The 24,781-nt window shown below is 49.1% G+C and overlaps 1 protein-coding gene across 1 annotated transcript in view; it reads right to left on the reverse strand.

Moving 5' to 3' along the window:
* CLPB (ClpB family mitochondrial disaggregase) overlaps positions 1-24,781 on the reverse strand; it is a 140,458-nt gene that overhangs the window by 19,474 nt on the left and 96,203 nt on the right. Inside the window, exons 7-9 of the mRNA XM_081797326.1 lie at positions 16,003-16,117; positions 6,057-6,134; positions 4,788-4,843 (exon numbers count right to left, since the gene is read on the reverse strand). Of these exons, the coding sequence (XP_081653452.1) occupies positions 4,788-4,843; positions 6,057-6,134; positions 16,003-16,117 (249 nt within the window). The remainder of the gene's footprint in view (positions 1-4,787; positions 4,844-6,056; positions 6,135-16,002; positions 16,118-24,781) is intronic.

A 24,781-nucleotide genomic window follows, 5' to 3' on the forward strand; every position in this document is an offset into this window, starting at 1 on the left:
GATCATGACCTGAGCTGAAGGCAGACGCTTAACGACTGAGCCACCCAGGCGCCCCTCTTTTGTGCTAAGAAATCTTTTAATTTATTTACATTTCCTCATTTCACTTAAAAGCTATCCATAAGGCAGCTTGTAGCCCATCTCTCTCCACCACGGGGTCTAGGAGTGATCTGCTGGGAACTGGTCCTTTGGGGTGAGGTGCAACCATGATTAGCCCCAGGGAAAGGGTATGTGTGCGTATATGTAGTAAGGGGGTTGCAAGTTCACTCTTTTTCATGACAAATTTAGGGATTTATATTCCCAGGTGCCCTGTCCCTCCACCCAGACCAGGGTTCCCCAGGCTCCTTTCCCACTGGCACACGTTTCCACCTCAGACAGTGCACTCACTGAATGCACTTCTGAGAGCTGGGAATGACAGGGCGCTAAGACCCTAGAGAGAGGTAGCTATCTCTGTCTGAAATTCCAGCCACGTTCTAGCACGGCTGCTGGTCAGAAATGTTAGTTTTTCTGTGTCACTCTGTACCCGAGGTACAGGGCAGCAGAAGAGCTCTGGCAGGGACCTGGCTTCCAGTCCCAGTTCGGCCACTGCCTGCGTGGCGTTGGGCATGCTGCCTCCCCTTTTGGAGCTGCAGTTCCTTCTTATGGAACACAGGCCCTTGTTTCCTCTCCCTGCCTCCCGAGGGTCCTGAGAACACCTAATCCAAGAGGTAGGTAAGGGCTTGGAGCAGTATTAAGGCCAGGTGGAGGTTATCGCTGCGATCAGAGAACATGGGGCATCAGCCAGCAAGCATTTTCAGAAGGTCCTAGGCAGCTCAACCAAGACAAACACAGGCTTGAGGAAGAACGGGAGCATGAACATGAGGAAGCTGGGCATGCTTTCCAGAGGGAGCAATGCCCTCTAAGCCCCAAGATGGGTACCTAATGATAATAGCTGACAGTCCCTAGATGCTTATTAAGTGCCTGGCAATGTTCTAAACAAGCTATACAGAGCTCAGAACATGTACAAGTCTATGAGGTAAGTATTATTATCATTTCTACCTTCCAGATGAGAAAACTGAGTCACAGATTAAAGTAACTTGCCCAAGGTCCCTCAGGTTTTACAATTTAGCTCCAAGCCTGTGCTCTTCGCCACTAAACTCTACTGCCTCATATTTCCTGCTGTCAATCAGCTCTTGACAGTCTTCACCTGTAAGTTCTGAGCTTTGTGCCCTGATGTCAAGTGTCCCAGGACACCAGAAGTATAGACTCTAATGATCACTTATGTCAACTGATGTGGGTTCTCATCCTAGTTCTTCTACTGATTTGCTGAGTAACTTTGAACAAGTTCTAGGGCTTGATTTTCTTAGCTGGAATACTTTTGGTTTCATATGATCTTAACTTAGGGTTATCTAGAAGTGAGGCAACAATTATGATAGTAATATCCAACATGTACTGATTGCTTACTATGTGTGAACGGTGTTTAGCAGTTTACATGATCACCTTTAACTTTCATAATAACCCAATGAGATAGGCACCATAATTGAACCTATTTTACAGATGAGAAAACAGATGTGAACAGAGATCCCAGCCAACTCCAGAGTAGTTTCGAGTTGGGGTTTGAACCCAGGCAGGGGGACTCAGACCCTTGCTTCCGATCCCTCTGTCACAGTGCCATGCTAACTGCCGTCTTCATGGCGCTACCACCCTACCTCAGGAGAAGATCACAGAGCCCCATTAAGGTTCTTTTTCAAGGATTATTAACCCTAATAATGGAAGTTAACAAAACTGCTCAAATTTGGGAGAAAGAGCAGAGGCTAATGAGAGAAAAAAATTAAGCCAAAGATCTGATAAAGAAATTACACAAATGTGCAAATGAGACCTTGTGAGGCAGCCAGGTCCAGAGGCATTAGTGACCTTTTACAAATGAGGCACTAAGGATCTGAGAGCCAGAACTTAAATCCAAGCCACCGAGTCCCTGGCCAGTGTCACTGAGGGTGTCATTGAGCCAGTGCTACTGCACAGTTCCTCTCCAGCTCCTGTGACACGGCACTTTCTGTACATCGTTCCTTGGGTCCTGCTAGCGTCGGGTACAGTCCAGGTCTCTCGGGTTTTGAAGGCAGGTCTCACACTTGCCTGTTACATGGCCAGAAGATGTCTGTGCTAAACACAGACTCTGCACGGAGTTGGTACAAGAAAGTTTTACAGAGGCACCACCTAGGATTTAAAAATTAAATACACAGATGGTTGTACTGGGTTTCTCATGCTTCACATCTCCCTATTTGACACGGGAACAAATTGACAAGTTTACATTTAGCCTCCTACCGCAGCTAGGAACGATGGCATTGAAAGGAGAGTTGAGAGACTGGATTCTGATTTTACTTCTTCCCCTCACAAGTGACCCTGGACGGGCCCGCCCCTACATGCTATAAGGTCTCAGTCTTCTCATCTGAAAAGTGGATCTAATTCAGCATCTATGCTATCTTCTTCATCGGGTCAAACAAGACGGTTGATGGGGTGGTACCATGGAAAGTACGGCATGATGAATAAACAGGAGATCAGGGCTCAGGCGCTGACTTAAGTGTGCCACAGCCTGAGCTCACTGTGACTTAGTATCTTGCTCCATGCTCACGACAACTTTAGACACAGGGCTGGACAGCTGCATTTTGAGGTGAGAGAGCTGAAACTTGGAGGAGTCAAGCAACCTGCCTAAGGCCAGGAGAAAGTAGAACTGGAGCCTGTGCTGAGGAATGGCTGGCTCCAGGGCCTTGACCGCCAGCCCACCTCCTCCGAGGGGTGATGGTGTATTGCAGGATGCCATCCCCATGCTTTCAGGAGCCCCTGCACTGGTGTCAGTTGGACCCTTGTTCAGATGTGCCGACTGAAAATGACCTGCCTCATCAATCTCTTAGCAAGCCCCGTCTCCTTTCTACACCAGCAAGTCAGCTGATGCTTTCCTTCTTCTTCCACTGTGTATGAAGACATATTAAGACGGCTTGGATAAGGAGATTATAATTTGTAATTAAATATTAACCTTTCTGACAGTATTAAAATTAAACCACTCAGAATTCTTCATCCCTAATCAGGTGGTTCCTGCCCGTAACTGTATCTTCCCTAATAGTCTTGCTAGTTTATGGCTCTTTCCAGAGTGCTAATTGTTTCAATCGCTGCCAACCTGATGAATTGTCTTAAAAATGCTATTTCAGTTGCAGCATATTAGCATGCCATGTGCTGCTTCTTGCCTACTGCCTGTCAAGTGGGTCTGCTCTGGGCTTGGCTGAGGCAGAGCATAGCTACTGGCAGAGCCAGGGAGGCTTCGGAGCCTTTGGCCAGTTATTAGGCAGAAGGGGGCCGGGGATGTGGCTCAGGAGGACACAGCCTGAGGGACCTATGTTGTTTCTGTGGCTGCCAGGCCCTCAGGGAGGGGGCAAAGGGGCAGCGAGGCCAGGAGCAGGATGGAAGGTGGCTAGGACTCTGCTGCTGGGGCAGTTCTGGCTGACAGAGGCCTGAGTAATTCCTCACTGCCTCAGCTGCGGAGGCCTTCCACAGAAATTAGCCAAGGGCATCTGGGGTCACGGGCAACCTCAGGTGGTGGGCAGGGGTACCTTAGCCTCCACAGGGGAAGGCTGGTGGAATAATGTTTGGCTTTAGTTGAAATGTTTCTGCAATCTTCAAGGATGGCTCTGACATTTCACTCTGCAGGAAAATGCTTCCAGTCACCCCAGAAAGTCAAATTAAGTAGGCCTTGAGAGCCTGAGCCTGAAAAAATATGGGATAGGGACAGGTCTCCCTTGTGGTGAGTCCAAAGGCTCCGAAGTCATGGGGAAAAGGGGACTGTGGCCACTCCGCAGCTTAGGGCCTAAGAAATCATGTTTAAAAGCTCATATACAGGGGCACGTGGGTGGCTCAGTCAGTTAAGTGTCTGCCTTCGGCTCAGGTCATGATCCCAGGGTCCTGGGATTGAGCCCCTCATCGGGCTTCCTGCTCAGTGGGGAGCCTGCTTCTCCCTCTCCCACTCCCCCTGCTTGTGTTCCCTCTCTTGCTGTGTCTCTCTCTGTCAAATAAATAAAATCTTAAAAATAAATAAATAAATAAAAGCTCATATACAGGGGCGCCGGGGTGGCTCAGTCAGTTAAGCAGCTGCCTTTGGCTCAGGTCATGATCCCAGAGGCCTGGGATCGAGTCCCGCATTGGGCTCCCTGCTCAGCGGGGAGCCTGCTTCTCCCTCTGCCTGCTGCTCCCCCTGCTTGCACTCTCTGTCAAATAAAGAAAATCTTAAAAAAAAAAATAAAAGCTCATATACAACGGAGAGAAGCAATATGGCATCTTGTCATTCCTACTTGTTTTCTTCTACAGGCCCCAAGACTCTCTCTGGCACGGCCTTGACGTACTAGATAGTAATAATATGTTTCTAAAGCTGTTTCCCTTTCTGGCCTGAGTTCCTCAGGGCAGGGGAGTGTCCTAAATGTTGAGTTATCAGGATCTAGTACAATACCTGGCCAGAGTAGATGCCTGAAAATGCATGGATGAATCTCACTGGGTTCTCCCAAATGGCCCAGCAGTCAGGCAGGGCAAGGATTATTTTTCCTGTTTCATAGATGAATAAACTGAGGTACAAGGAGGTTGGATAACTTGCCCAAATTCCTGGAACAATTGGTGGCCAAGCTGAGGCCAGACTGAGGCCTGCTTTCTGGACCAGGGTCCATCTTTTTGATTCACTATTGCCACATTCAGGGAGCCTAGAATTTTGGGGGGCTAGCAGTAGTGGCGAGGTCTCCATGGCCTGCACATCAGGCCTACATCCCAGCTCTTACCTTTTTGGCATCTTTGTGCATATATTTGGCTGTCTGCTTGGCCAGCTCTGTCTTTCCTAATAAGAAGGAAAGGAGAGGTGTTGGGTTAGAACCAAATGATTGTCTTCTGGAATGAAAGAATATTAGAAATGCATGGACATTGGAAATAATATATTTTATGGATGGGCTCAGGGAGGGTCGGTGACTCTCCCAGTCATTGGAGGGAGAATTAAAGGTGGAGCTGGAACCAGAATCAAAGTCTGCATTGCATCTTGATTTTTCTGTGGATGGAGACTGAGACTTTTTTTCTAATGGCAGCATCCTAAGAGTGGGAGTTGGACTCTTATAATCCAGAGCCAACTTGTCCTTTGAAGCCCAGTGCAAACCTTGCCTCTGATAGGAGCACCGTGACTTCCTGGTCACTGCACTGAATCTCTTTAGACACTCATGGTCTTGCCATCCAGCCAGGCCTTGGAGCCATAGACTGAACAGAGGCTGGGAGGGGATTAAGAACACCTCTCCTCGGCCTCATAGCCTTTCTTTGTAACATAAAGAAGGAATGACAATACCAAAGTGGTGGCTCTGAAGGGCCATTTGGTATGATGGCCAAACCTTTGGAAGTCACTCTCTAGCAGAGGAAATCAAGTTCTACAGTATCATGGTGAGATGGAGGTAACCTACTTCTGGGGGAGTGGTAGGTCCATAAAGATGCTAAGAGGGAAAGAAGAGACAACAAATGCATGAAACTCCCCATCAGGACAATGGTGGGAGGAGGTGGTGCAGGTGGGGGTTCTGTGAGGGTGGAGAGTAAGGGGGTGAGAATGCCTCAGATAATCCAGCCAAACTGACTAGAGAAGTCCCCAATGCATTTGACTGAAACCAATTTTGCGATGCACTCCACACTGTGCTGGCCATATGAGGGGCTTTCTTTAGCTTCCTAGAAGGTTATGCCCCAAGCTGCACTAAATAAGGTTGGTGTGCTGGGCAGTGGAGGTGGTTCAACTATTTCAAAGGGCAGCTCTGGGGATGCAGAGTAGCCGGACCAGGGCTAACAAACCCCAAAGGGCCTGGTCGTCCAGGTGACGTAGGCCCTGCACCACAGCTTCCAGAGAGAGGGGCATAATTCCAGCTGTTCCTAATGTGACAGATAATCCTCTTGCTAGCTCTGTAATTTGGAGGTGGTTGTTTTCAGAGCTGGAGTTGTATAGCAGTGGATTGTGTGACCCTGGCCCATAGCAGCTAGGGTTCCCCCAGCTCTCCTCCCCCTCTTGCCAATCTGTTCCCAGTTACCTATTCCAGATGATCCCAAAAAGAGGAAGACCAGAGGGTGTTCTTCGTCGTACCAGCCATTCTCTTTCCTCCGGATCGCTAGGGCCAAACACACAAGATTGGGGGGGGGTGGACAGGGAGGGAGGCAGATAAATCAATGACACAAAAGGCAGGATAATTATCACTAAGTATACAATATGTTTTACTGCTCTGCGCCCACTCAAAGTCCTCACTACCATTAGTGCTGCCTAATCTGATTAGCTGGCAAGGCCCCTAGAGACGCCTAATCAGGTTAGCATGGATTTGGAAAGCTGCCCAGAGCAGATTTCGGATAAAGTTTTCCAGGATGAGCACTCAGCGTTGCCAGGGAAACTGAAAGGCGGGTGGATGGTGAATGGAGGGGTAGGGGGCTGGTGAAGGAGAATTCAAGAGGAACTTCAGCTCTCAGATGGCTGGTTCCCCATCTACTCACCACTGGTGGGAGACTGAGCCTGCCTCCTATGCAAACAGAAGAGACAGAAGCCCATGGCAGGCCTTAAGGGATCTGGGGTGTGAGCTCTGGACTCTCCCATTTGGGGAAACCAAGATCTAGTCCACTGTCTGGAAGTATAGCCAAATGTACTTTCTGGAATCCAGTCAAGGGTAGTGTGGAGCTCAGGGCACAGACGGGTGAGCCACTCGGTTAGCACTGCCACTAACCATGGCCTCCAGTGGGGAGCAGTGCTGGGGGAGTGGGACAGATCTGTACTAGGTTCCCTGGGAGTTCAGCTTTGCTCGAGTGAGACCTGACCGCTCCTCTTCAGGAGGAAGTATATATATAATCAACGGCTGTGCATTCAAGGTGAGGAAATTAAGTGCCTAACTACGGAGTGGGAGAATCAGGCTCAGAGGCGTCACTCAAGCAGAAGAGCAGGGGGAGGAATGAGGCAGAACCATTAGAAGAACAACCATTTATTGAACATGCTATTTGCTAGGCACAACTGGAAAAACTGTCAACATTTTTTATTACTCAAGACCCACACAAACATCATGAGAGGGAAAGTATTATTCTCAATTCTATTATACTAAACAGGAAACTGAGGCAAAAGATAAAGAGACTTGCCCAAGTCATACAACTAGATTACTAGTTGACTGGTAGAGATGGTAGAGTCTCTTCTCTCTCTAAACATTTCTTTTTTTTGCTCATATACAGCTGCTTTAAAAAAGTGAGTATCAATTTGGGTTGCATTAATGGGAACATGGCAGTCAGAAGCAGCAAGGGACAGAGCACTGTGTTATGTCAGGGTTGGTCTGCATGTATGGCCTGGTTCTCAGTGTCAGGGGGAGATAAACAAAGGGATATATGTCAGAAGACAAGGCCTGAAAAACAAGTCAACTGAGAAAGAGTTGGTGGTCTTGGGGAAGTATTGGCCAGTACTGAGGTACAAGGATCCTAAACGCTATACTGTATGCTACAATCTGTATGGCTGGGTTCCAGAGAAGTAGCTGCGGAGGTCAGGGATGGCTTTCTGGAAGAAGTGGGACTGATGAGGGATCGTAGAGACTGGGAAAGATCTGGAGGGAAAAAAGGTGGCCAGCATGACATAGGTGGAGAGACAAGAATGAACATGAGTAGTTGTGGGTGGAGTCAGATTATGGTCTCAAATACCTGCCTTAGGACTTCAGGTCCGTGTTGTGGCCTTTCTCACCTCAAACTCAAACGCTGCTACCTAAAGATCTTTCTAGTTCTGGCCTCAGGAGGAACAGATGGAAGTGCAACCTCTTGGGAGACACCCCCTGATAAAACACTCAAGTCCAGCCTCTCCCTTGGGCAAGGTCCCAGATCATCTCTAAACTAGCTGACCCAGCCCTATGGAAGGCTTGGCTCTCAGAGGAACCCACCAGCCTCACAGGTACCTGAAGGCTGGGGATGATGAGGGGTAGTCCAAGCCTGGCTGAGATGGGAGTCCCCAGTGCCCCGAGAGAAACAAGAACCCATGGGTGGGGTTTTTGAGGAGGCAGAGATATAAATGGCAAAGGCTAGACTTCTGTGGACGCTCTAGGTAGATGTGTGTTGGGGCAGGGGTGAGAGAGGGATTATCTGAAAGGAATCACATTCTTCCAAAAGTTGGGTGAACTGAGAAGGTAGGTTGGAAAGAAGCTGAGCATGAACTGGGTTCAGGCTTCATGGGGTATCTGGGAGAGGCAGAAGTGCCCAGGCATCACTCAGACAGGTGGCCTGGGGGAAGTGGGGTTCCCCAGGTGTCAGGTACCTGAGGTTCTGATCTTGATTTCTCTTTCAGGAAAGCTTCCCAGCCACTGAGAGCTGCACACTGCTGGGCTATGCAGTTCAAAAACGCCATGGAGAAGGTGGAATTGGATTATGCCTGGGGCCACCTTTCCCCCTTCTTTTCTAATAATGCACCTGGGAGAGAGCTCTTTATAATGCCAGGCAGACTCCACTGCACAGCTGTCCCTGGCCAATTCTGCCAGACCCGGGGCATGAGTCTGGGGTGGGTTTGATCTGGCCCCCTGTGAAACAGGCGAAATGCCAACCATTAAACAATTACAACTCTGGATATTTCTAATAATATCTGAAGAGAAAAACGACCAAGCAGATGGAGTCCGACAGAATGAAAAATGGAAGCAGCTAGGAAAGACTGAGGAAGGCAGGCCCCCAGGGTGTGTGGCTGCCAGGGTGGCTGATGACCACGGCTGGGAGCCTTGAGGGTTCTGTCAGGCTGGGGCAGAGACACTGATGGGCCACTGGAGACGTGGCCATAGGTACTGATGTCTCACTGTGGACGAGCAAATGCAGCAACTTACTCCGCTAGACTTTTCAGTCTATTAAAAACTTCCATAGACATAACTTCATTTGAGCCTCATTATGAATCTACAAAGCTGGCAGGGCAGGGAATTTGATTCCCTTCTTTTTTTTTTTTTTTAAGTTTATTTAGTTTTTAGTAATCTCTACACCCAATGTGGGGCTCGAACTCACAACCCTGAGATCAAGAGTTGCATGCTCTTCCGATTTAGCCAGCCAGGCGTCCCTTGGTTCCCTTCTTACAGATGAGGAAATATGTGCGGAGAAGTTAGGTAACCTGCTCAAGGTTACACAGGTAAACAAATGAAGGCCCTGGGCTTTACCCTCAGCTCTGGCTAACTCGCGAGCCTGAACTTGTGCTTCAGGAGTTTAAAGAAAGGAGTCAGCCCTCCCCGGCCACAGCACCTCCTCATACCCTAGCCTCACCCAGAAAACTTGTCTTTCTGTAAGCTTCCAGTCTAGCTCATTCAGCCTTTGATACATGGCCTCAGGAGCCCCTGTCCTCTGACTGTCTCCTGACTACTCTCTGGGCTTGAGATGGTGTCAGGGTCCCCTGAGCAGGCAGCTCAGCCCCTTCCTTGGCCGGTCCCATCTCTGCTAGCTCCCACAGGCCCAGCTGCCTCTCCACAGGCTGGGCCAGCACCAGTGCCTCCTTGCTGTGTTCTTCCCCTTAGCAGAACGCCTTCTCCCGGCTGCACCCACCACTACCGGACCATCTTCAAACTCACATGCAGCAACCTTTTTGATGATCCAACCCCACCTCTACTCCATTAACTCCCAGGGTCTATATTCTCTGGTCCACTTCACCTACAGGGTGGTACGGTAGACAGGGTAGGAGTTATAGGATCTAGTTTGGAGTCCTGGCTCTGCCACTTTCTAGCTAACTGGCTTTGAATAATACACTCCTGTAGAGCCTTGGTTTCTTCAGCTATAAAACAGGAATGCTCAGACACATGCTATGCCAGCCCCACACGTAGATGAAATGAGCCCAGGGTTACGAAGGCACTCTGTATGAGCCCGATCATCAGAAAAGTGCCAGCCACAGTAGTCACAGTAGCAGTGGCAGCTGTAGCGGTATGGGACACATACCTCTTTCATCCTCGTGCTAGTCCCGAGCAGTATTAACCTCCATTTTACAGAAGAGAAGACGGGGGCTCAGTGAGGGGCAGTGCAAGGCGTTTCATCCACCTGCGCCTTTGGTGTCCTGGAGGAGGGTGTGCTCAGGCTGGGTAACCTGTGAGAGCAGGTGCTAGGAGCTTCATTTCCTGAGGGACCCTTGGGACTAGCCCAGAGGTGGGATAATGCTTGCTGACTAAATGAATTAATTGTTGGTCTTTCTGGAATCACGAGGAGGAAAAAACAGATACTTCGATTTCCATTCTACAGAGAAGAAGAGTGAGACCTGGACCCGAGTCTCAATGCTCCTAGCGGTCATTACTACCCGTGGGTGAAGAAGGCTTCCTCTCTCTTCTTAACCCCTCTCCAGGGAGCCTTCTCCATCTGTGCAGCAAACAAGCTCTGAGCCAGGTGCTGGGCTAAAGAAAGGTCTGTGCCATTTAGGTGAGCGCTGCTGTGTGGGATGGGAGTCCTGGGAGAAGTGAGGGAGATCCATTCGTGCCCGACTGACACCTGCCAGGATGATGAGGGGCCACTGCCAGGCAGTACGGGTGTGATGGACATTCCAGACAGAAAGACCCATCATGTGCAAAACCAAAGCGAGAGGAGACAGCTGCCTCCTCCTCCCATCCCAGGCCTTTGCCTCCGTCCAGCTCCAGGTTCTGAGGCCATCTGGGTGGGCTGACTCCTCCTTCCTGGTAAGTTCTAGTGATCTGGTGTGGGAGGCTTTTTTTAGCCTAACATGTTTGGAACATGTTTGTCCCATGCTTGTGGCATCTCTTAGGGGAACCAGTCCTTCAGAGGAACTCTTGTGGTTGAGTCACCTGAATATCTTTAAGCAATCTCCTGTCTACAGCTTGTAGGTTCGGAGAGCACAGCAAGTGCTCAAGAAGTGTTTGCTGTCAGAATGGATACTGATTGGAGCCTCAGGTTGGGAGGATGAGAGAACAGTTCTCTTCTTAGTCTCTAAGGATTAGTGTTTCTGAAGGCAAACTATTGCTACTGAGTGGTTACATATAAACAATGTAAATAGCTTTTGCTGAACACCCTCCACCCCAGGTGTGTGTGCATGCATGTGTGTGCTGGGGCAGGAATCACTGGAAGGAAGAGCACCACCCTTCCAGAAGGAGGCTGGGATGAGAATCTGTGTTGGAGAGAGGCTGAATGTCAAGAGGGGCTCAGGCTTCATTCACTCGAGTTTAGCACACACACCTGTGTGCCCAACCCTGGGGAAATGCTGAACGAGAGGTAGTTCCTGACCTTTGGAGAGAGACATTCAAAGAGATGTCCTGTGGTAAGTGCAGTGATGAAAGGTGTCCATGGGAAGCCCCAAGAACGGGCCCTGTGTCCTGGCGGGGGACTAAGAAGGCTTTCTGGAGAAGCCCTGGGTCTTGAGTATCTCGGCAGGCCAGGGAAAGGGCAGGATGGTGTGGACAACGAGAACATCTGAAGTGGTATGGGGTGGAGGTGGGACTGCAAGCAGTTTTCTAAATTAATCACCGCCTCGCCATGACTCAGGGATGGCCTGGATGTGTATCTTAGCTCAGAAACAGGACTCTGAGGGGGGTCCAGAAAGCTGCAGGGCTTGGGCAATTACGATTTTGGACTGTCAAAAAGGGAAGTAAAGCACGAAAGAGCCCACTGTGTGTCACGTGGCTGATGCTGAGATTCTGAATTCAGGCCAGACCCCAGCATGGAAGATGAGTTGTGATGGCTGAGCTTTTCTGAGGGAATTCATGGGCTTCAGAGTCAAGTGGGAACAGGTACAATGGGTGTTGGTGATAAGCCCCTGGTTAGAGGGAGCTGCAGGGAAGCTTCCAGGTGTGCAGGCTAACCCAGAGCGGGACTGGGGAATGGCCTGTCCACCGGAGGGGTCAAAGGTCAAGTAGTGTGAGTGTTGTTACTATTTCAATACACTCATGTTCCTAGTATGCTTGTGAGCTACTAGAGGGTAGGCTTACAGCTTCTCTCCTTTCCTCAGAGCACAGAGATGGACAGGGGCCCAACCAAATTACTTCAACAAACTGCACTACATATCTACTTCACGAAGAGTGCTGTGCCAGGAACTGGAAAAACAAAAATGATTCAGTCATGGTCTCTGCTCTCAGGAGTCTACAGTCTATTGCTCCTGAACTGAGTCAGGCTAAGTAAAAACCAGCCAGAGTGTGGGAGATGGGGTCAGGAAAGGGCCAGAAGCAAAGTTATTCCAAGCAGAGAGGGCAGCAGGGCAACGCCCACAAATGCAAGCAGATCAACACAGCACGTCCAGGGAAGCAGAAGCAGCCCGGTGTGCGTGCCGGCCGGGGGCGTGGGGCGCAGCAGCCCGGGTGGGCCTTGTACCCTGGGCTACGGCAGCAAGAGCCACCCAAAGATTTTAGACAGGGGAGTTTTCACATTTTACAAAGCCTACTCAGCTGGGGAGGAGAAATGATTACAGGGGAACGAAAGGAGGCAGGGAGACCAGGGAGGAGGCCACTACATGGTTCAAATGGGAAATCCTGAGGTCCTGAGCAAGGGCTGTGGTATTAGGAAAGGAGGGGACAGGCCAAGTTTGAGACCCATTTAAGAGGCAGAATGCTAGAACCTGATAATGTGATGGGCTGTTAGGGGTGAAGGAGAGGGAGGAGCCAAGGAACTAAGTTTTTATTTAAGAGACCAGGTGAATGGTGGTGCCTTTACTGAGGTAGGAGCACAGGAGGTGGGTAAGTAGGAAGAAGGGGGTGGAGTCTAGCCCTGAATGTGCTAAATAGACAGCTGGTTGCTTTTCTGAGGAGAATGGTGGGATGTAGAGGCTCTGAGCTCCCAGGAGGTCAGCCCAATGGGCTAGGTGTCCTCCCCCTCCCATGACTAAGAGTAGCTCTGGATTCTGGAAGGAGACCCTCACTTTCAGTGCCAACGCTCTGGCTTGTGGTATGTATGCTGGCCTTGCTTTGGCTCCCGTGACCCTAGAAGACCAGAGAGGCCATGGGGCGTAAGCTAAGGGGTTGGTGCTTTATCTCCTCCATTTGTAAGGCGGTAACTGTGCGCCAGCCTTGCTAGAAGCCCTGCAGCTGGGGATCACACTGATAAATTCACTGTATTACTTTGCACAAATCAATATCCCAGCACTTACCAGGGGTTGATGTGACCGAAATTGGTTTCAGCCAATTCGTGTGGGTAATAAATGGCCATTTATCAAATCAATTCATTCTGCGGCACTTCTCTGGCTGCCCATCCTCATGGTACCCCTGGGGTGCCAGGCTCCACCCAGCCAGTCCCTAGCATATATCTGATGCTAGCCTAGAGAATCCAGAGAGGCCTGGCCTACCCCACTCGATCCGCCTCTCTCTCCTGCACCTGCTTCAGTCTGGAGACTTTGAGGCACTGGTTGCTGCTTGCCTACCACAAATTCTGACCCAGAAAGTAACTCATGCTTCACCTGGGTTGGTAGGTGAACATTACCTGATCATTATCAGTGTGATCACCAGCCACAGGCTTCTCAGCTAGGGCATACAATTACCACCATACAAATGGAGCAGATATACCAAGCCCACAGCTCAGGCCCTAATACCTGTCTGTCTTTTCTAGGGTCACTGGAAACCCAGCAGGGTCAACCTCCCTAACACAGGACAAGGTGTAGGGCCCTCCTGATCCGAGGCAGAGTTTGGGTAACAGAATGGAGCTTTGGGTAGAGGGAAGGTCTCAGGGCAGACATTCTGACAGCCCCTCGGAGGTGGGCAGCTGGATCATTTACCGCTTCTCTGGGCCAACGACAAGGAGAGACAACGTGGGTTACTTCAGAGGTCGGTGTAGGATCAGAGGAAGAGGCCAGCCTGGGGCTGGGACTATGCATCAGTCTTGGCTTGAAGGAAATAACTGTGGGCCTGATCTACAGAACATGCCCAACCCTGGACGGTAAACATCCTGAGGACAGAGACTAGAAAGAGCATGTGCTGTATTGTGAGAGCCTCACCCAGCTCACAGGTGAGGAGACTGGCACTCAAAGAGGCTGAGTGAGTAGCCAGAGTTGCACGGCTGTTAAGCGGCAGACCTGCTCTCGGACCCACGTTGGTCTAATTCTCTCCATCCCAAGTCCTCCTCCCTGCTCCCTCCAACTTCTGGGAGCTTCACCTCTTACGGGCTTGAGAAGCCGGGGAGAAGCAGGAGGTCAGAGAGGAGCAGGCAGCCTGCTGGGAAAGGGCCATGTAAGAGGCAGAGGGAAAACACTACGACGGCAGCGGCAGTGCTGGCCCCTGTGGACGGGAAACTCCAGCAGGAGATGCTTTCTGAGCTCTCCGCCCACGTAATGTCTCTCCCATGGGCAACTCTTCTCTTCAACCCCCAAGAGCTCCCAGGGTCTCTCCTCCCTCCACCTCAGCCACAGCCTTGGCAAAGAAGTGGGGGGCTGCCACCCTCAAGGTGGTGGCTGAGAGTGGATGTCTGTATCCAGTCACAAAAGGGCAGCCTAGTGTGGTTTGGGCCTGAGTAGTGGGGTCTGTGTGTTCAAAAAAGCTTTCCTCAGCTCCTGTGTGTCAGGAGGCTACAGGCAGCCTTCTGACCTCTAGCTGGTGAGGCAGCTCTGGTCGTGGACTCCTTTTATCTGCTGCTGAGGTCAGGCCCCTGATGAGGGGCTCATGACCACCGCATGAGTCCCATTGGTGTGTGAGGAGGATGGAGATCAGGCTGGGCTTGCTGTGTCGCAGGGGTGGCTGCCTTCATTTTTCAATTACTACTCTAATTGGTGTCCTGGGGCTGAAATGCCATTCCATATCCCAAAGGAGTACCACAATACAGCCTGATGTCTTCTTTTATCAGTGAACCTCTATCAGGTGCTGTCTTTTGCAGTACTGGATCGCATCTGGTGGGACCAAATGCTTCGAGAGAAGGGGTAAGCAACATGAATGGGACAGAGACACTGTAGGGCAGAGGTTTTTAAACTTGAGCTGAGCATCAGAATCACCTGCAGGGCCTGTTAAAACACAGATTGCTGGGCCCTACCCCAGAGTTTTTGATTTCATAGAGTTTGGGGTGAGGCCTGAGATCTGCAATTCCAACAAGGTCCCAGAGGATGTTGATGCTGCTGGTCCAGAGACCATGCTCTGAGAAGCACTGCCTTAGGGGATATCTTGTTTAAGCTGGACATGGGTTACTCTGCCCTTGCCTCATCTGTCTGAGGTCACCTTCAGAGAGTCATGCACCCGAGTCACAGAATAGAGGTGAGCCCACCACCTTGAGCAGAACCTTAGTTTTTTATTCTCTCTAGTGGGGTCTGCATGGGCAGGAGGGCAGTTAGAGTAGGGGTTATACCAGAGAGCAGTCTGGCTCCTAGTATGGGACATAAGAGCTTCTAGGGTCGAGAAGAAGGTACTTAAGACTTGTTCAGGATGTTTTCCCTAAAATTGAGCCAGCTGTTGACAAACTATACTGAAGAGTGGCAGAGTTCCAGGCTGGGAGACAAAAGATAGAAGTTTTAGTTCTGGCTGAGTTGCTACATTACAAGTGATGGACAAGCTCCTGTTCTCTGGGTCTTAGTCTGCTCACCTGAAAAGTGGAGGATGGGGACAGTGGAACAGATGAAGTTCAGAGTTAGAGCACAGGAAAGCAGCCTGAGTGATTATTTTAAGTGCTCTGTATCTCAGCCTCCTCATCTGTAAAATGGGGATTTGGGGCGCCTGGGTGGCTCAGTCGGTTAAGCGTTTGCATTCGGCTCACGTCATGATCTCAGAGTCCTGGGATCAAGCCCCGTGTTGGGCTCCCTGCTGCTTAGTGGGGAGTCTGCTTCTCCCTCTCTGCCCCCCAACTCATGCTCTCTCTCTCTCTCAAATAAATAAATATCTTTAAAAAAATGGGGATTTAATGGTACTAACCTCACGGGGTTGTTATAAGGACTAAACGACAACATAGGTGAAGAGCTTATCATAATGCCTGGCACACAGAAAGTACTCAACAAATGTTAAGTTGTAATAGCCACCTCTGCACGGTACGGTGACAGCAGGATGTACACCTCACTACAGCAGACCACGAGCCACCCCGCCCTCTTTTGGTGCTGCCTGGCATCCTGATACTCACCAGCACCCACTGTGGCGATGGCATTCTCCTGGCCAATGATGTGCTCCTTCAGCCGCTGCTCCAGGGGAAAGCGGCGCCGCTCCTCAGCCTCACGCTTCCGTTGCTTCTCCTGGTACTGTGGGGAGAAAGAGAAGGTGGCTCAGGAGTGCCGGGCCCAGAAGGATCGTTTCATTCTACACTATAACCCAGGGGCAAAAAACACAGGTCTGGGGCTCCAGGGGTCCTGATGCACACTCTGGCTCCTGGCCACTGGAAGCTGGCCCAGTCCTTCCCACTGTCCCTTTGTCCTAGTCCTCACCTTAGGTGGCCACTGCTCAGTAGTCCTGGCTCACCCTGCTAGTAAAATAAAGTAGTGCTAGTAGATTAACCCTTGACTCTGCAGTCTGACAAAAGACCTGGGTTTGAATCCCAGCTTTATCACTTACAAGATGTGCTTATTATCTGGAGCAAGTTACTTCCTCTCAGTTTTCTCATCTGTAAGTTGGGGATTAAATATGATGATATACATAATGAGCTGGCATGCAGTGTAAGTGCTTAACAAATAGAGGTTCTTTCCTTTCACTTATCCTCTTGAAAATCTTTTTGGTTTTTACTCTTTCTCTCTTTCTTTTTTTTTTAATGTAAGTTCTATGCCCAACATGGGGCTTGAACTCATGACCCCGAGATCAAGAGTCACACACTCCACCGCCTAAGCCAGCCAGGTGCTCCAAAAACCTTTTTTTTTTTTTTTTTTTTAAAGATTTTATTTATTTATTTGAGAGAGAGAGAATGAGAGACAGAGAGCATGAGAGAGAGGAGGGTCAGAGGGAGAAGCAGACTCCCTGCCGAGCAGGGAGCCCGATGCGGGACTCGATCCTCGGACTCCAGGATCATGACCTGAGCTGAAGGCAGTCACTTAACCAACTGAGCCACCCAGGCGCCCACCTTTTTGGTTTTTAAACCAGAGCTATGAACACGTTCCACTTCAATGATATTGCATTTCAATTAAACACAATTATTCTGCAATTGCCATGCGTCTGGCCCTGTGCATGCTATGACGGAAATGGTAGGGTGGGGAGAAGGAGGAGGACTGGAACCTAGGGGGTTCTAGTTGCTGCTGAGTGCCTGGTGTGTATCTGGCCCTTGGCTTGTTGGTCCCGCTTTAGAAAAGGCAGAAGGAAGGCGACCTGAGTATGATCACACTACAAGGGAAGAAGAGGAGAGCCAGGCCTGCCCTCAGGGAGCTCTAAGTTGGACAGGGAGGTGAGGCAGGGCTTGTACACAAATACCTCTCAGGTGGTTATCAACCATTTTCCTCCAAAGCATGCATGCCTATTTCTAGCTTGTACCTATCACTAAAAAACAAAAAAAAACCCCAAAACTTCCCACTATTGAAAACAAATTTGTTGGGGCGCCTGGGTGGCTTAGTCGGTTAAGTGTTCAACTCGACTTCAGTTCAGGTCTAGATCTCAGGGTCGTGAGTTCAAGCCCCACATTGGACTCCATGTTAGTGTGGAGCCTGCTTAAAAACAAAAACAAAACAAAAACCAAATTTGTTCCATGTTTGTGAATCTGTCCTCTAAGTCGATTATGAGCTGCCTGAGGGCAGGCACTATCTTTTACTCACTGCAGAAATTCTGGCACTGTGAAGGCAGCTGGTGAATGTTTGCAAAATAAATCTAGTGACAGATAAGAAGAGGAGAGAATTAACAGCTAAACTGGGTGGCACAGGAGTCCAGAGAAGGGAAGGATACGCAAAGCCAGGAACATTGTGGGGAGGCTTCTGGGTGACTGGAGGCTTGAAGAAGCTGTACTACTGGGTTAGGCAGAAGGTGTGGGACTATCTGGAGGCCAGGCAGGGAGGGTGAGTGTGCAGGTCTGATGATAAAGTGCTCATGGAGCCAGGTGGATGGGGGAAGGAAGCAGGCCTTGGAGTGGGACAGAAAGACCTGGATCTTAGGGAGGCTCCTTTCCCCTAAGACCCCATAACACTGACAGCTTTCTAGAAAGAGACCTGCCAAGGTAAGGGCCCTGTCACAAAAGTTGTGGCTGCAGATTGCTCTTGCAGGCAGAGTGGATGAAAAATACCTGCTGCTTGGGCAGTGTTTTCCTGTTACGGTAGTGACCTTGACAGAAGTTAAAAAAAATAAATAGCAAACAATCCAATTTTGGCTGTTGCTATCAGTCTGTAACTGAAAGCTCCCATCAGTCCTGGGTTTCATATGGAGCAATAATTCGGCGCCAATCCCAATGGAGCGACGCTTGCCGGTTGGAATCCAGAGTGTCACTGTGCTGCTCCCTCAGGCACCACATACATCACCTGGCTCTGATGACTCCGCCATATATCTGCCGCCTCCTCTTCCCTGCCCACCCAGCCCCTCTCAGCACTTGGGTCCACTAGGCTGGAAGGTTCTGATGGGGAGATGCACACATCCTGCCTGGTCCCGCACTGGGTAGAAGCCTGGCTGGCTTGGAGTCAGGCAGGCCACGAAAACAGCTTGAAGCAATGGAAGCTAGCTGCCGAGGGTTTGCCGGGTCTGCTTCCTAACTCGCCCTCAGTGATGGGTCTGAGTCTTCCTGCCTCTGGGCCTTTGCTCATACTGCTCCCTCACCACAAAGTTTCCTCTATTCCCATCTACCTCTAAGTGCCCTGGTGATCTCAACTTAAATACCACATTGTCTAAGGAGCCTGGTGTAAGGCTTCACACCTGCCCCTGGCACCTCCAGAGCACTTATTTAACTGCCTGTTTGTCTCTCCTTCTCAACCATGCAGTCCTCAGTGACAAAGGCCAAGTCTTATTCAGCTCCACAGCTCTATCACAGCACAGGGCCTGGCTCCCAGGAGTCAATGCATGCTGCCAACTGAATGAGGTTAACTACTGGTTGTGGAACCGCTCGCTGAGTGCCAGGCACCGTACAAAGGCACTGCACTTTACATACAGTGTCTCCTTTAAGCCTCACAGTTGTCCCTGTGGGAAGTTCGGCTCCTTTTTTGGCTCACAGTGGGGCAAGCTGTATGGCAGAAATAAGCGGCTTTGCTCCAGACAGACCTGAATTCAAACCTCACCTCGTCCCACCCTCTGGCGAGCTGACCCTGGGGAAGTTAATTCACCTCCCTGAATTTTCGTTTCCTCATCTCTAACATGGAGACAGTAACTTACACCACCTTGCAGGATCCTGGTGGGATGCTGGTGAGTGAGGATTAGGTGCGATAATATACACAAAGAATGTGGCAGAGTCTCTGGCACAGAGCAAATGTATAGGCAGAAGTGGTGGTGTGAGGGACTCAAGTGGACAGCACAGGAGCTGGCCCCTGACAGGCCTTTGGTAAATGTTGCTTCTCTCCTCCTTCACTGCATTTTGATAACTATCTAACCCACTGCTTTTTTGGGGGATGAAGTGGGGGCACTGGAACCCTTTTACCTAATTTAAGCTGTATGGGCTCCACAGATGAAGAATTCTCTGGCTCAAGCAGAATCTAGGAGCGTAGTCCACTTAGATGTCCCCACTGCCCCAGAAATGGCTCCTTCCTGAAGAAGCCTAGGTCTGAGGGTACCATCTCAATACCAACTGGGTTCTGGGGACACCTCCACTGCACAAGGCAGCTCATCTCTGCCTGTCAGTTTTCCTTACGTGGTAGAGAATTCTGCCTCTAGGTGCTTTCCATGCACTGATCTACGGGGCCTCTTAGAACATATCTTTTTCCTCTGTCATAGGCAAACATGACTTTTCTTGCCACTCTGTTGGTTTGGGTATAAACTCTTTGGTCTCCCTAAGTCTTCTCCAGGGAAATTTTTTATCTCCTATAACTCTTCGGTGTCATGATTTTAGGTGGTTTTAGTATTCCTGTTATTTTCTTGGGCAAGGAGAAAGGGTCCTCAACTTCTACAGGGGTGAGTATGGGGGAAAGGTTATACTGTGATCTGGCTGGTTTCTTTTTCTTTTTTTAATTAATTAATTAATTTTTTTTTAAAGACTGTATTTATTTATTTGACAGAGAGAGACACAGCGAGAGAAGGAATACAAGCAGGGAAGAGTGGGAGAAGGAGAAGCAGGCTTCCTGCTGAGCAGGGAGCCCGATGCAGGACTCGATTCCAGGACCCTGGGATCATAACGTGAGCCGAAGGCAGACGCTTAATGACTGAGCTACCCAGGGGCCGAAGCCGACTCTCTGCTGAGCAGGGAGCCTGATTCTGGACTTGATCCCAAGACCCTGGAATCATGACCTGAGCTGAAGGACTCTTAACTAACTGAGCCACCCAGGCACCTTTTTTTTTTTTTTAATTTAAAGATTTATTTACTTATTAGGGATGGGGAGGGAGGGTGGGGAGCGCATGAGCGGCGGGAGGAGCAGAGGGAGAGGGGAAGCAGACTCCTTGCTGAGCATGGAGCCTGACCCGGCCCCATCCTGCAACCTCGAGATCATGACCTGAGCTGAAATCAAGAGTCAGATGCCCAACTGAATGAGATATCCAGGCACCCGTGGCTGGTTTCTTAGGAGCATTCTAGATTGTCCTGGGAAAGATCCAACCTGTGGCCTAAATCTAGGCACATCCTCATTCTCCCCCCACCTGGAACCCTAAATATCTATTCAGAAAAACTTCTGAAAAGGATCAGACTTTTTTTTTTTCCTTAAAGATTTTATTTATTCATTTGACAGAGAGAGACACAGTGAGAGAGGGAACACAAGCAGGGGGACCAGGAGAAGAAGAAGCAGGCTTCCCGCAGAGCAGGGAGCCTGATACGGGGCCCGATCCCAGGACCCTGGGATCATGACCCAAGCCGAAGGCAGACGCTTAACGACTGAGCCACCCAGGTGCCCCTGGGTCAGACTTTTTTTTTTTTTTTTTTAAGATTTTATTTATTTATTTGACAGAGAAAGACACAGCAAGAGAGGGAACACAAACGGGGAGTGGGAGAGGGAGAAGCAGACTCCCCGCCGAGCAGGGAGCCCGATGCGGGACTCGATCCCGGGACTCCAAGATCATGACCTGAGCTGAAGGCAGTCGCTTAACCAACTGAGCCACCCAGGCGCCCCCTGGGTCAGACTTTTTGATAAAAATGTACAGGATGCTGAGATTAAACCAGGTTAAAGGTTACTGCTTTATGCTCTTTTCCAAATGTTTAGCACAGAGTTTGTATTTTAAAAAAATGTGCTGAATGAATGAATGACTTCTTAAGGCATTAGCTATGAGCCCAGGCTTGTGAAAAGCTAGCTAATGGAAGAACCGAGAAAGGAAAATACTTGGTCTGTATATATTCTATTTGGGGGAGGAGAGAAAGATGGGAGAAGGTACTTGGTAAGGGCTCCTACTACTGTTCCTGGCTTTTTTTTTTTTTTTAAAGATTTTATTTATTTATTTGACAGAGAGAGACACAGTGAGAGAGTGAACACAAGCAGGGGGCTTGGGAGAGGGAGAAGTAGGCCTCCTGCTGAGCAGGGAGCCTGATGCGGGGCTCGAACCCAGGACCCTGGGATCATGACCTGAGCTGAAGGCAGACGCTTAACGACTGAGCCACCCAGGCGCCCCTGTTCCTGGCTTTTTGAGGAGATGCAGAGGAAGCCTACAGGGACCAAGGACAAGGCCCTGCTTCGACAGGGTTCCAAGAGAGGAGAAGATAGGGCAGGTGACCCACCCTGTAGAAGCAGAGGGCACTGGGCTGAGAGGCACTAGGAAGAAGCCACCCAGGAGAGCAGGAGTGGGGGAGTGATCATCTTAATAAAAGCCATATGCAATTAGCTTCAGAAGCCCTCACCTGGAGCCAGCAGCAACCAGCTCCCCATGCTGCATCTTGGCTAGATAATCGTGGCCACTGGTTTCCATCATTCTTGATTTAATATGGCACCCCTCCTGGCTGTGAGTGCATTTACAGGAAAGGGCTGGGAGGCTGGGGTGAAGCCTAGCTAGGCTCTCTCAGAGGTGGGTGGCTGGGATGAGTCGTTTCTTTGGGGAGGGTTACAGAGAGAAGGGGTAAGTCAGGCACCCCTATTACTGGGTATCCCTCAGGGAACAGGTCTGACAATGAACCTGGCAGTGTGTTCACCGAAAGGGCAGCTGAGGCAGGGGTGGGAGTGATGAGTAGGCAGAATGAGACCCTGGGTAAGAATGTGGTAGGTATGGAGGAGGGAAGAGAAGAAAGGCCAATCTACAATTTGCCTCTCATGGGAGGTCAGGGCCACAGAGCCTACTGGCTGCTTTCAGATACACTCATATATGCCCCATCCTCCTGACTCTGACCTCAACTAGCATCACAGGGTTTCTGCCATGTTCTGAAGCTGGAATGACAGAGAGAACTGGGCAGGAAAGTCACCACAGGGACCAGAGGGCAACAGATAAGACTGGGGTCAGGGGATGATGGAAAAAAACCCTGAGTGCGGGGGATGATGGTAAGAGGAGCCCAGGAGGTCCAATAAAGAAGCCTGGGGAATGAGAGAGGCACCCAAGGGACTTGAAAATCTCTTGAACTAGCTCATCAAGTATACATCCCTGTAGAGGAAGTCAGGGAACAGGGCAGGTGTTCAGTTCTACCACACTTGGTGACCATTATGTCAGCAACCCGGATTCCATTCTCCTCTCTTGCAGCCCCATCCTCCTTGCTTCCAGAGTGATGTTTTAATATGTAAATCAGATCATGTCATTCTGCAAATAGCTGGGCTGATCCAAGGACTGGTGAGAGAAGGTTAAGAGGGGCAAGGACTGGCTCAAGTGAGAAGATGAGTTGTGTTCTCAGTGCGTCCTATCAGGAGGCACGGGATGTTGATTATCCTACAACTGGTGATGTTAACTTTGATCACTTGGTTAAGGTGGTCTGTGCCAGGTTTCTTTACTACCATTTCCCCCTTTGTAATTCCTAAGTATCCTGAGGGATGAGGATCTGAGCCTATGTAAATAATCCTGTTACTCCTCAAACTCCCACTCACTAGTTTTAGCATCGACTGCGAAGTCTCACCTGATTGGGGACTAGCTGTTCTAATCCTCATGGCCCTAGGAAGTTCAGAGTATCTCCTCCTCCCCTGTACAGAGATGAGATAAAACAAAGTTCCTCTGGTAGCAAGTAATAGAGACAGAATGCTAACCCTTGCAGTCTGGCTCTAGAGCTTGCACTTGCCACCTTGCAGGTAAGAAAAGACCTGTTCCCTGCCTTGGGGAGTTCAGAGTCTGTTTAGGGAGATGAGATTTAAAACACAAATCTCCTATTCCTACTTTTAGCACGGGGTTATCTAATGATTTTATTGAAAATAAACACCAGAAGGTGTTCTTGCCAGAAATGCATAACCTGAATTTAATCATAAGGAAACATTAGATGAACCCAAATTGAGGGACATTTTACAAAATAACCTGCTTGAACTCATTAAATGTCAAGGTCATGAAAGACAAGGAAAAACTGAGGAACCATTCCAGGTTAAAGGAGACTACTAAAGAGACATGAAACTAAATCCAACTTGGGATCCAGAATTCTCTTTTCTTGTAAGGATAATCATTGGAACAACTGGTAAAATCTGAATAACATCTGTAGATTAGTTAATATCAATATTAATGCCCTGCTTCTGAGGACTGTACCAAGGTAAGTAAACGTCCTTGTTTTTTAGGAAACACAACTATTTAGGGGTAAAGGGGCATCATGTGTGTAACTTACTCTTAAATAGTTCAGAAAAAATAATGTCTCTCTCTCTATATAATTATATATTATATATAATATTTATATACATCATAAAGCAAATGTGATAAAATTAACAATAGGTAATGTGGGTGAAGAATTTACAGAATTCACTGTACTATTTTTGAAATTATGTAAAAATAAATCAGGATAATGCTTACCCTTGGGGGATGGGTAGTGACTGGAAGAAGTATAAGGTGGGTTTCTGAATATAATGGTCTATTTCTTGATCAGATGTGTTTAGTTTGTGAAAATTCAGTGAGCTATATACTTGCAATATATGCACCTTATAAAAGTATATTTCAATAAAAAGTTTTTAAAAAGTTAAAAACAAAAGAGAGAGCAAAAGCTTGTCCCCATAAAGCATATAGCTCTGTGTCTAGCCCACAGTAAACCTGCAATGGAGGTCAGATGGTAAAGGCCAAGCATAGGGCTAGGCGTGCAGTATGTTGGCACTTGAAATGAGATGCAGCAGGGAGCAGGCTGGGCAAAATGGGGAAGGGGTATCACTTCGCCCTAAGACAGGAGTAAGAGAACCCTCTTACCCTCTTGTGTACCTCACCCCTTCTCTCCTAGAGGGCTTTCCTCAGCTCTGATGGGAGCACCCAGGCTTATAGCCCAGAATGCAGGCCCAGGGGAGCACTGCATCCCCAGCTACCCCTGAAGCAAATGAAAAAATACAGATATAGGAACTGTGCTTGTGATTCTGTCACTGGGATATGCAAATAAAATATATATGATAGGCTTATCTGCCTAATATTCCTGCCAATTCATTCTCTGGGTGTGATTAAAATGAGCAATAAATTCCTCGTGAGTCTCGGTGGAATGAGGATTTGGGAGTGGAGATGCAGGGCTGGCAGCAGCACGTCCCCCTCAGCTGGATATTCATCATGGAACAGCTCCCCATATTTTTGTTTTATCTGCCATCATGTACACAAAGATATATTTCTACCTCTGTCCTTCGTCTCTTAGTTAAAACGTGAAAATGGTCTAAGCTTTAAGTATTAAACTCTCCATGTAGTAAAATCCTTCAAACTGAGATCACAGGCTACCTTCTCTATGAAGCCTGCCCTGCTCATTCTGCCTGGAGGTGGTCCATGCTTTCTCGGAGCCCCCACAAACTCTCTGCAGACCACTCCTA

The sequence above is a fragment of the Leptonychotes weddellii genome, chromosome 11 (assembly GCF_054177405.1).
Source record: "Leptonychotes weddellii isolate Sample4059 chromosome 11, ASM5417740v2, whole genome shotgun sequence".
NCBI classification, from domain to species: domain Eukaryota; kingdom Metazoa; phylum Chordata; class Mammalia; order Carnivora; family Phocidae; genus Leptonychotes; species Leptonychotes weddellii.